The sequence below is a fragment of the Somniosus microcephalus genome, chromosome 5 (assembly GCF_052327205.1).
Source record: "Somniosus microcephalus isolate GS21.2 chromosome 5, FLI_Smic_1.0, whole genome shotgun sequence".
NCBI lineage: Eukaryota > Metazoa > Chordata > Chondrichthyes > Squaliformes > Somniosidae > Somniosus > Somniosus microcephalus.
In genome coordinates, this window is record NC_140991.1 from 260,328,642 (window position 1) to 260,341,788 (window position 13,147).

General features: G+C 44.5%; 1 protein-coding gene across 1 annotated transcript in view; it reads left to right on the forward strand.

Moving 5' to 3' along the window:
* Positions 1–13,147, forward strand: part of scgn (secretagogin, EF-hand calcium binding protein) — a 71,265-nt gene that overhangs the window by 19,446 nt on the left and 38,672 nt on the right. Inside the window, exons 3-4 of the mRNA XM_085988868.1 lie at positions 10,359–10,451; positions 12,875–12,964. Of these exons, the coding sequence (XP_085844994.1) occupies positions 10,359–10,451; positions 12,875–12,964 (183 nt within the window). The remainder of the gene's footprint in view (positions 1–10,358; positions 10,452–12,874; positions 12,965–13,147) is intronic.

Sequence of the window (13,147 nt, forward strand, 5' to 3'; positions counted from 1 at the left end):
TAGTGTGTGTGTGTATGTATAGTGTGTGTGTGTATGTATAGTGTGTGTATGTATAGTGTGTGTGTGTGTATGTATAGTGTGTGTGTGTATGTATAGTGTGTGTGTGTGTGTGTGTATGTATAGTGTGTGTGTGTGTGTGTGTATGTATAGTGTGTGTGTGTGTGTGTGTATGTATAGTGTGTGTGTGTGTATGTATAGTGTGTGTGTGTGTGTATGTATAGTGTGTGTGTGTGTATGTATAGTGTGTGTGTGTGTATGTATAGTGTGTGTGTGTGTATGTATAGTGTGTGTGTGTGTATGTATAGTGTGTGTGTGTGTATGTATAGTGTGTGTGTGTGTATGTATAGTGTGTGTGTGTGTATGTATAGTGTGTGTGTGTGTATGTATAGTGTGTGTGTGTGTATGTATAGTGTGTGTGTGTGTATGTATAGTGTGTGTGTGTGTATGTATAGTGTGTGTGTGTGTATGTATAGTGTGTGTGTGTGTATGTATAGTGTGTGTGTGTGTATGTATAGTGTGTGTGTGTGTATGTATAGTGTGTGTGTGTGTATGTATAGTGTGTGTGTGTGTATGTATAGTGTGTGTGTGTGTATGTATAGTGTGTGTGTGTGTATGTATAGTGTGTGTGTGTGTATGTATAGTGTGTGTGTGTGTATGTATAGTGTGTGTGTGTGTATGTATAGTGTGTGTGTGTGTATGTATAGTGTGTGTGTGTGTATGTATAGTGTGTGTGTGTGTATGTATAGTGTGTGTGTGTGTATGTATAGTGTGTGTGTGTGTATGTATAGTGTGTGTGTGTGTGTGTATGTATAGTGTGTGTGTGTGTGTATGTATAGTGTGTGTGTGTGTATGCATGTGTGTATGCATGTGTGTGTATGTATATGGGTATGTATGTGTGTGTGTATGTATGTATATGGGTATGTATGTATGTATGTATATGTGATGTGTATGTATGTATATATATATGTGTGTATTATAATATGTATATATATATATGTGTGTATTATAATATGTATATATATATATGTGTGTATTATAATATATGTATGTGTGTGTATATGTATGTGTGTGTATATATATATGTGTGTGTGTGTGTATATATATCTGGGGGGGCCTGGCGTTGCCAAGGCTTTTTTGTAAAACGGCAGTTTACAGGGCCGCGCGGTTTACGGCCGTCCGCTGCCGCTCCCCCGCTCTGTGTCTCGGGCCGAGCGGTTGTGAGGCCCGGCCCGAGTGACCCCAACTCACCTCCCGCTCCGGCGGGCCGGGAGCGGGATACTGTGCCGGAGCCGCACTCTGGGGGTTTGTTGTGCTGGTGCTGTCGGTATTTATAAAAATGGTGGCGACGTTTCGGGAGGCTGCAGGATTAGGCCCGCCCAGACATGGAATGAAACGCCCCCCGTGATGCCTGAAAGGGTGGAAGAGGCAGGAACCCACACAACATTCAAGAAGCATTTAGATGAGCACTTGAAACGCCATAGCATACAAAGCTACGGACCAAGTGCTGGAAAATGGGATTAGAATAGACAGGCTTGATGGCCGGCGTGGACACGATGGGCCGAATGGCCTCTTTCTGTGCTGTATGACTCTATGACTATGAACAATTGCTGTCCTTCTAGCTCAGCAAAACCTACATGTAACCTTTGCCACAAGCTGGGAGGCCATTTCCATGGCTGTAATGGTACTACTGATGGTGGTTTCTTGCTCACCGATTGACATGTTGTACACTGACTGACTATGCACTCTATCTCTTTTTCTAAACCTGGCCACCATAAGTAACTGCGTGCAAAGCTCTTGGCCAAGCACATTCCCAGGTGCTGGTCATGAAGATCTTCTAACAATTTAGACCTGAACCTATTTGGGATAACCACTCTTGCTCCCCACATGATACAATCTTTATTCACTGACAATTCATTCCTATGAACGAATTTTATATATATATATATATGTATGTGTGTACACACTATATAAATATACTATACACGTGCTAGTTAAGACATCAATCCTTAGGTATTCTATGAGTTAGCGCTTTTACTTTTGATCCTACATTCATCATACCTTGTGAGTATTGTTATTGTTGATAAAAAGTACAGGTAAATTAAGGGATAATTTTACAAATTCGTACTCCTGGAAGGACACTGATATCCACACCCAAATTTCCAACATGCACACACAGCTGGCGAACCTCTGTACCATAAAATTTAGCATTCAGCATTTCAGAATCTGCATCTCTCCATATGTGTGAAATGTCATGAGGACTTCAGTAGCTATATATTTTATTCACAAGGATTTGAGGAACTGCTTTATTTTCAGTAGGATTAGAGCAATTGATTTGACCCTAATTTTGCTAGAATTTAAAAAAAAATCTCTTTCATATCTGAAATTATAGCAGCATTGCTTCTCCCTGGTTCCACCTCTAAGTAAGTGACCGAAGAGGGGCGTGGCTAAGTCTCTGTACAAACAATGTGTGACTGGCCCCAGTAGGTCACCACAACCTTTGAGCTTGGGCATAAGTTAGGTACTAGCTTCAGCCTGACCACTTCAATGACTGCCTGTAATGGCAAGCTCTCACCAACTATGAACATGTGTGTGTAGTTTTGATGCTACTCCAAGATTTCTATTTAAAATTTAGAATTTACTACATGTGACAATACTGTCGATCACATGTGGTACATCATTAGACCTTAAAAAAAAACTCATTCTCAGAATCTGGGCGTTGTTGGTAAGGTCAGTATTTATTGCCCATCCCTAGTTGTCATTAGAAGGTGGTGGTGGCCGCCTTCTTGAACCATTGAATACAGCTGAACAGCTTGCTCAGCCACTTCAGAGGGTAGTTAAGAGTCATCCACGTTGGTGTAGGGCTGGAGTCGCATCTAAGCACAAACCGGGTAAGGGCATAGGTTTCCTTTCCTAAAGGACAGCAGTGAACCAGTTGGGTTATTACAGCAATCTGACAGTTTCATGGTCACTTTTTTTTAAGTCTTTCTGCATCAAATGTTATTTATTCGTTCGTCCTTCAATATCAAAGAATATCATCTTATTTTTTGAAGTGAGTTCTTTGGTGACTGATGTGACCTATTTTTTGTTTGAAATGAGTGTCTGCAGACAATAAATAACAGAAGGAAGAGCGCCTCGCATTGGGGAATATTTTGTCCCACTTGCTTTTTCATTCTTCCCTTCTGATGGTTCTGAAACATGCTGCTCTCTGAGAGACCATTCTTCATGTGCGTGCCTAAATAGTCAATGTTGGCAGGCTATTGGCCAATGGCAGGCCTCATGGCCAAGCTCACCCTCTATGCTTAACATCTAGAACTACACTTTCCAGCAGGAGATACCAATCAAGAAGAAATTGAAGTACTTGTACCTCCTCCCTAGCTCAGGAACATTGAGGCCAACTGTAATGCTTGTATTGCAACCCTGGCCCTGATCAGCTAACTCAGCACAGACTAAGGATCTAAGTTGGCATCTTCCTCATTTGACTGACTCACTAGACAGTGGTTTTACCAGCTGAGCCATCGGTGAAGCTGTGCACCCGTGTATTTGTTCAGGAGACCATTTGAGGGGTTCCATTGCTGTAAACCGCAAGAGAAGCTATTGCAGTTCACAGTTGTTCAAGCCCATGTCTTGCAAGTGGTGTTACAGCTTTGAAGACACTGCAAAACAGCTTTGATTTTATTCATTGTTCTGTTTTGCTGTTGGAAGTTTGCTGCTTGTTGGTAGTTTCTATTGCTGCTGGTAACTGTTGCCTTTATGGTCACATGGTTTTTCCATGACTGGAAGATCCAATGTGGATCAGCTGAGAAGACGACATGATATTACAATAGGAAACTACTCTGTTTTACAAACGTATAGTGTTATATACATATTACCATGTCCGGTGTATAAGTTGCATATTAACAAAAGTTTTACAACATGAATGCTATGTGTGCTCTTAGTCCAAGGAGTGGCACTTGCCATGGACATTATGTTGAAACTGTTATCTAAAGACTTTATAATATTCAAGATATTTTTTTTTTACGCAGCTTTATATGGTCAGGTCTGTAGAAATGGCAATTCTTATTTCATTCAAATCCAAAGGATGTAACACTGATAAAATGGCTAAGATCTAATTCTTTGCCAATTTTGAAAACCTTGCATTCAAAATGATATTTATGCAGTTAATGCATTGGGGAGAGACCAGAGAAAAGCAACAAGAACAATTCCAGGACTGAGGGCTCTTAAGTTGTGAAGAAAGACGCATAGAACTGAACTTGTTTTCAGTGGAGAAAGAGGAGGCTGAGAGGAGACATTATCCAGGTTTTTGAAATGCTGAGAAGCAAAAATAGTACGAATGTAAGCCAATTATTTCTGAGCACAGACCAAAGGACAGAAAGACGAAACTGGCAGGTGCCAAATGAACTGAGGGCACCCTCCCTCAAGAGTTTTTGGAAAGCCTGACTTTTACAGTCTGGTTTTCAAACATCACATTTTATCAGGTGGCCTTTCGATAAATTGTGGGGGAATTTTAACTTTTAGACTCTCCAGGAGCAGGTGGGGGGGGGGCAGGTAGTGCATGGGAAATCCGGGTTTCCCTGCACTGCAGTGTGTGAGATGTCACTGTTTGTTGGTTTGGCATCAGTAATTATGATGGGGCAGGACAGAGATACACATGGGCAAAACCTGCTGTGAGGGTGACTTCAAAGGCAAAGGATGCACAGAACAAGGTTCCTACTTCAAGCTAAGAAGAAAGATTAAACGCTATAAATGAGTTTTGTGGCAAAAACTGCAAGAGCAAAACAGTCACCAATAACTATCATGAAGAGACTTGCTATCAACATGCCTATAAAGTATCCGCTACATGTTGATTCATAGATTTCCCTAGGAGGCCCGGAAGTCAGCCTGACGGACAGGCTTGGCTTCCAATCCGGCGGGGAATGCTGGAGAAGAGGCTGCAGGACCAGGTAGGTCCGAGCCCTGAACCCAGGAAAGGTTCGATCCCTGACTCCAGGGGGCGTCCGATCCTGGGGGGGAGGGCGAACCCAGGGGTGCGGGGTGGACCGATCCCAGGAGGGGGTCTGTTAAACCAGCAAAGCAGGTTAAATCCGAGGCTACCAGCCTCATTGGCATATTTAAAGTGACAATGTGGCTCCTAGGAGCGGGTTAGATGCCCGCCCCCTGACCCACCTCCTTTTAAACCAGAAGTGGGCGGGTTGGGTTCGGGATTCAGATTTTTAACACTTTAACCTCTGACCTGACGCAAACCCACCTGTTTTTTGGGGTTAAAATTTTCCCTGTCTTTCTGGTTCAGAATTGGACGGGCCGCCTGCCTAGAGTTAGCTTTCAGTCCTGTAGCTAATGTGGGAATATATGAAGGCCAACAAAGAGTTAGAAAAGTACGTGTTCTATTCGGTACCATTCTCTTTCTTTACCTTCAGCACAAAATTCCAATCTCACCCACCCCACCACCCCCCCCCATCCAAAAAGGACAGAAGCTTAACTCGTTACCAAAAGCATAGTTTGAATGTTACTGAAAAGCAGTGCGTTTTAGGTCAAATGAAAATGAAAGTCATTTTTTTCAGTTTCTAAGAATAAGCTAGATTTCAATTTTTCAAGTGGCTGAGGAAGATCTGAAAACAATCCTGCTCTGTTGTTTTATTCCAGAGATGACAATGGCTGTAAATTCTATGTTTATTGGTTTGGCATCAGTAATTATGATGGGGCAGGACAGAGATACACGTGGGCAAAACCTGCTGTGAGGGTGACTTCAAAGGCAAAGGATGCACAGAACAAGGTTCCTACTTCAAGCTAAGGAGAAAGATTAAACGCCATAAATGAGTTTTGTGGCAAAAACTGCAAGAGCAAAACAGTCACCAATAACTATCACAAAGAGACTTGCTATCAACATGCCTATAAAGTATCCGTTACATGTTGATTCATAGATTTCCCTAGGAGGTCCATGAAGTTATAATGGGAATTTTAACATGGGTGAGTGGGTGGGGGGGTTAAATGGACAAAAATTCGATGTGTGTCATGAAGCCTGCTCTAACCCACCAACTTCTGGGTTTTACCGTGACGAGGGGTGGGCAGCCAACCCACTCCTCTGAGGTGGGTCGGCATTTAAAATATGTTAAGTAGGCTGGAATCCTCGGATTTGACCTGCTTTGCCAGTTTTACTGTGGCCGGCTGGGATTCCTGGGCCCTGGGAAACCTGGCAGCTGCAGCGAAGCAAGGACAGCCTTGCGGAGCACTCGCTGTGGGCCAGGAGGAGTCCGAGTGCTTCCTCCCGGCCCCCCCAAGCTCCCCCACCATCAGACTGCCCTCCATACAAAACCCCTCCCTTAGGATCGGACTTCACCCCTCAGGGTCAGGGATCGGACCCCCAGGGGTCCGATATCGGACTTCACCCCTCAGGGTCAGGGATCGGACCCCCAGGGGTCGGGGGATCGGATTCCCCCCCCCCCCCCCCCCCCCCGGGTCAGGTTCAGACCTGCCTGGTCCTGACGCGTCCTCCGGGAGCGTTCCCCGCCCGACTGGAAGTCAAGCCTTTCAATCAGACTGACCTCCGGGCAGGGAACCTGTCAATGATGTATGATGCACGCTGTGGAGTTAAATCCAGGCTTCCGGGTTTCACGTGCGCTACCAGACACCCTACTCCAGCACGTTGGTAAGTAAAAATTCCCCCGTTTCTGTCAGTCTCATAAGTTTTCTGTATTTTTGTGCATTTACTAAATTATTAGCACATTACATCTGTTACTGCATATCGTGTTTTCTGCGATGCTAGTACTGTTTTCCTTTGGGTAGCTGATGCTGTCTTTCTGATATTATGATGGTGGGGTTCTCAGGAACACATCAGTATTTCTGGAGGAGGCCCCTCACATACAGCAGTTTGAAAAAAATCACTGCCTTAATTGTGAATCTTGACTTTAGGAAGCATCACTGCAGAAAACTGCCTGATGTAATTGAAATAAAAACAGAAAATGCTGCAAAGCACTCAGCAGGTAAGGCAGCATCTGTGGAGAAATAACATTAACGTTTCAGGTTGATGACCTTTCATCAGTTAGAGATATAACAGTTTTTAAGCAAATACAGAGCCAGGGAAAAGGGGATGGGGCGGAGAGGAAAGAATAAAATGGAAGGTGTGTGATAGGGTGGAGGGGAGGAGTGATTAAATAACAAATGGATGATGGTGCAAGGCTCGTATGGAGGGTAAACGCTGACGGGGCTGTTTGAATGGCCTGTTTCCATGTTGTACTGTGTGTATTTCTATGTATATTGGTATTCGGTATGCCTAATAAAAGCACTTCTTTTGATGTCGTGTGTGGCCTCTGATATCAGCAGCACTGTTTCATTTATATTGCTGGTTTACCATAAGTCTCCACTTTAACTAAAAGTTTAGCAAGTTAATAAGTATAGGCCTAGAAATTGGATATGGCCCGAAAACTGACTGTGTCATGGCCCAGCGCTATTAAGCTGCGTCGGGTCAAGCTGGTCTAGGTAGCACGTAGAATCCGTGCTCAGTCCTCATTAACATGATTACAGTGCTGATCTCAGCGCTAAAACCACTGCTCATTGGCTTACCGCTCAACAGGTGGGCCAATATCGGGTGCAGTCTAATTCCCAGTCATGTTTGGCCTAGGCTTTCTCCACTACTTAAAGGGGTGGTGCATTGATGCAACGGTACCTCATTGGCCGGGTTGGAATTTTCGTGCTTTTTGTGGACAGGACATACCTGGGCAGTTTTTCACATTGTCGGATAGATGCCAGTGTTGTAGCTGTACTGGAACAGCTTGGCTAGAGGCGCAGCTAGTTCTGGAGTACGTCTTCAGCACGATAGCCGGGATGTTGTCGGGGCCCATAGCCTTTGCTGTATCCAGTGCGCTCAGCCATTTCTTGATATCACGTGGAGTGAATCAAATTTGGCTGAAGACTGGCTTCTGTGATGGTGGGGACCGCAGGAGTAGGCCGATATGGATCATCCACTCGGCACTTCTGGCTGAAGATGGTTGCAAACGCTTCAGCTTTGTCTTTTGCACTCATGTGCTGGGCTCCACCATCATTGAGGATGGGGATATTCATGTAGCCTCTTCCTCCCGTTAGTTGTTTGATGGTCCACCGCCATTCACGACTGGATGTGGCAGGACTGCAGAACTTTGATCTGATCCATTGATTGTGGGATCACTTAGCTCTATCTATAGCATGCTGCTTCCACTTTTTAGCATGCATGTAGTCCTGTGTTGCAGCTTCCCCAGGTTGGTACCTCATTTTTAGGTACGCCTGGTGCTGCTCCTGAGGTTTCATTCGCTGGAATCAGAGTCTGATGAGGCATTCACGGACAGCCCGTGCCGATGGGGGATTTGCTGCCTGCCTACTCCCTTCCTTGTCCGCCTTCTCTTCCCCCTCGGCCTCCTCCTCTCCCTCGTCCTCCTCCTGAGGTGATCCCGCAGTCCCTACTGGCAAGGGCTGCGCCCTCATGATGGCCAAGTTGTGAAGCATGCAGCAGACCACCACGAAATTGGACACCCACTCTGTCGAATGCTGGAGGGCTCCTCCCAAGCGGTCAAGGCAGCGGAACCGTTGCTTCAGCGGCCCAATGGTCTGCTCAATGATGTTCCTGCTGACAGCATGGCTCTCATTATAGGAGCACTGGGCACGAGTGGTGGGGTTGCGGAGGGGAGTCATCAGCCAGGTGCAGAGCGGATAGCCCTTTTCTCCGATTAGCCATGCTCGGGTTTGACGTGGTGGCTGGAAGATTGTTGGCACACAGGACTGAAGCAGGATGAAGGCATCATGACTGCTGCCAGGATAGTCAGCATTGACCATCAGGAAGCGCTGGGTTTGGACGCACAACGACTGCATATTAAGTGAGTGGTTACAGAAGGTCTCAGGATTGTTATGCGGTGCCCGCAAAGCTACGTGTGTGCAGTCGATAACACCCCGCACCATGGAGAAGCCCACTATCTTGGCAAAGCCACATGCGCACTTGTCCTGGTTCTCTCTGCTCAGAGAGAAGAAAACGTAGTCCCTACTCCTGGTCTAGAGAGTCTCAGTGACCTCCCGGATGCAGCAATGGATGATGAACTGGGAGATGTTAGCTATGTCTCCTGCTGCAGACTGAGAGGATTCACTGGCGAAGAAATTGAGGGCCACGGTGACCTTGACTGCCAGTGGGAGAGCTGAGGTTGCCCTGCTCTGAGGCTGCAGGTCTAGTTACAGGAGGTGGCAGAGTTCTGTAACCACCTCCTTGCTGAAGCAGAACCTTGTAATACACTGCTCCTCGCTTAAGTGGAGATAAGAGAAGTGCTCTCTGAAGACCCAAGGTGGGCAAGGCCTCCTGTTGAGAGCCCTCCTGGCCCTCCTCATCCTCCCTCTGTGTGCATCTTCTCTTCTTCGCTGCCTCCACTCCCTCTCCCGTAGATACTTGAGCCCAGGGAGACTGCTAGTAGAGTCCCCATGACTGTGAGCAAGTGTTGTGAGCAGAAGCCTTTAAATAAGAATGTAGGCATTCTCAACTTGCCCCAACACTCCGTTACTTTAGGATCTTGATAGAAGTTTATAAAGCCGCTAGAGTTGCAGAAAGTTACACAGAGCCATTCAAACCGAAGAAACATGTCAGCTGCAAGTTGTTGCTGATAATCCCTTTAAATAACGCTGCTGGAGCCTCCTTCCTGCTTGTCAATGCTTGCTCAGCTGGCTGCAGTTAAGGCATGCCGGTAAGTTGAGGGGCAAAAGTGAAAATGGCAGATCGAGCGTCAAGGGAGCGTTGCACACTCACTGATGTCACAATCTGCATAATCTACATAATTTTCACGAGAGCGGAGATCGCCAATACTGCCACCCAGCTGAAAATGGCGGCCACTGCAGGACCCGCCAGCAGCGGGTAGAAGTGCGGCGGCCGCCATTTCCCCACCCCCCCAAAATTGGGCGGTAACGGCCTGCGTTAAACCCCTAAATTTTTAGCCCATAGACTGTTTCACATATCACAGCACTCGGGTACCTACACAGGCCAACACAGCTGTTCGAATCACCAAAGAGAATTCCCTGTATGACAGCAAAGCAGTGAAACTGCCGCCCAGTTTATGGCAAAAATCACGGGAACTTCAGTCATGTGTAACATCTAGAATTGTTTGGTTTGGAACATGTCACAATGTATCAGTGTGAAGGGAGCTGATGTTAATGTGTTACCATAAATAGTTATCTGAAGAAATGGACACACTTGATACTTAAGCACTGAGGTGCATGGCTCAAAGAGCCTAGCAGTTGTTTCGATGTCTGCAGAGCCTTAATCAAATTAGCCGGCAGTTTGTAAATCGTGTGAGATTGTGTCTTGGAAATTGATTGAATTCTAACAACTTTGTGTCTATCACACTTGGCTTTCACAGGACGATTTGAGCGCCGGAAAGGTCCAAAAAATGAAAGAGCGATTTATGTCAGCATACGACGTCACTGCCGATGGAAGGCTGCAAATCCAGGAGGTAATCAAGTATTACTAGCTGTGGCTCTGTGTCTGTAATGTGAGTCATGCAGCTAAATTATGAGGACAGATTGCATACACTAGGCTTGTACTCCCTTGAATATACAGGATTCTGGGGTGATCTAATTGAGGTGTTTAAGTTGATTAAATGAGTTGTTAGGGTAGATTGAGAGAAACTATTTCCTCTGGTGGTAGAGTCAGAACAAGGGGTATAACCTTAAAATTAGAGCTAGGCTGTTCAGGGGTGATGTCCGAAATCAGTTCTTCACACACAGGGTAGTGGAAATCTGGAACTCTCTTTCCCTCTCAAAGCTGTAGAGGCAAGGTAAATTGAAAATGTCAAAACTGAGATTGATAGATTTTTGTTGGGCAAGAGTATTATGGGATATGGAGCCAAAGCAGGTAAATGGAGTTAAGATACAGATCAGCCATGATCTAATTGAATGGTGGAACAGGCTTGAGGGGCTAAATGGCCTACTCTGTTCTTATGTTCCTGAAGAAGGAGCCTCACTATCACCAGTCATCATTGTAAAGAATTTTGAGCAATTTCTACCTTGTTTGGTTCTGCTTTATCATTTAAACATGTCCTCTGGCATTACACCTTTTTCTAACAAATTATTAAATATGTAAAATGGTGTCTCTGCTATCTCTTTAGATTCTTTTAAAATGCGAATCGGGGCCATGAATGGGCTTTGCACAGTGCATTAGGGTGACTCCGTGCCATCTTAAGTAAGAATCTTTAGAACCCATCTGAATCTTCAGGTACCATTGTACATAGGTTCAACAGATAGCAGATGTTCCATGTTATGCCTTCACACCATAATTGATGACCCTAAAGGGTCATATTACATTAAAGTGCCATTAATTACTATTGTGTATAAAAGGAAATTGCCTATAACGGGATCTAACGATCTACTTGTTTTCAGGCTCTCTGGTGCTTTGTTATCATAATGTATGCTTTGAAATTGCTTGAGAGGCAACCTTGGAATAGACATGATGCATGGGGTTTGCTATCCATAATTCACCACCACATCACAACATTGGAAGTTCTAGAATAAACCTCAGGGAGACGGTGGTAACCATTAGGACTTACAAGAACGAAGAGTTTTAAACTATGAGGAACATTCATTAGGGTAAATTCAGTGATCCCACGCTCCCAATGAGAAGTCATGCTCAAAGGCAGCATATGTGAGAGTTAGGACCAGAACAATGTAAACTCGATTCTCTGGCTTGTGCTCACTTCAGGTGTAGCTCTCTGCGAAGAAGGCAGAAGCATCACCCTTTTCAGCAGTCTTCGGATGGTTTAGGATTAAGAGACAATTTATTGAACGTACTTCCCCTTTACGTTCATGTTTTCCACTGAATATTTGTGCTTCTAGGGCACACACTGGTTAATTGAAATTTTGAAGAGTAGAAGCTCCCCCAGCTCTGTGTAACCTTTGATCCCACCCCATTACATTTTATATTGCCAACTTGTGTGATTTTTGCATTACTTCAGTAAAGGTTGTCATTGTGGAATTTTTTTTCAAGGTGGGGAGAGCATTCATTGAAATTCACTGGGATTTTTTTTCAAAGGCAAGGGTAGAGCTTGAGTACATTTTCTCAGCGCAGACAAGTAAGAGAAAATAAAAACTACATGGAGAACATTGTGCATATGGGTAGAATGCAATTTAGTCACACATTGAAGATTTGATTCTAGGGCCTTAATCAGAATGCAAAGCAATATTTCTATCCAGCTCAGGTCAGGTTCTTCATCATCTCCTTTCTCTGTTACAGTAGCAGGTGAATAGGTTGTATGTAAGTTACATCCTCACTTTAAACTGTTTAAATGCAGTGAGTCCCACTCCGCTTCATTGTGGTGTCATCGCAGGACCTGACTTTGGAGTCAAGCTGCACTTATGCTATAACTGCACTAAACTACTTCTCACCAATGCTACAGATGTTGTGTAAAAAGCACCTAAGAGAAAGGATTAATTTTGACTTTCAAACAGTGTTGTTTGTGAATTCTCTGCTATCGTCTTTATCATTGTAAAATTATACCATGAATGTACAGTTCAGTGGTACCACCTGCACAATTCTTCTCAATGGTTTTAAGTGAAGGAGCTATTTGGGATCAGGACCAGCTTAACAGCAAAAAGTTGTACTATGGAGTACCTGAACATGTAAAAATTGGAAAGTATTTCGGATGATTCTGGCCCACCTTAATCTCCAAGATCATATGCTTGGTGCCAATCAGAATCATATAGCACAGAAGGAGGTCATTTGGCCTATCATGCCTGTGCTATGTTTACCAATGGCTCCGGTGTTAAAGTCATGTAAAACTGATCCTCTAGTCCCACCACAGAATCAAATTCCTAGATTCCTTTGTGTCTAAAAAATATATAAAGTACTTCTGTTCTGACATTCAATCTTCTAATTCTGCAGTTGGCAAACATGATCCTACCAGAAGATGAGAACTTTCTTCTGCTATTCCGACGCGAGACTCCATTGGACAATAGTGTGGATTTCATGCGGGTAGGTAACCAGCTTCTGGGTCTAGATATGGAGGCTGATACATACATATAGTCTCATGATAAACCATGGGACAGAACTCCTACGCATAATTTATCCAGGTTGTCAGTCAGCAAGACTCTTCACTAATTTATTACATTGCAGCAGAGACTAGTTTCCTTTGAGCAGACTTGGAGCCATGGCATT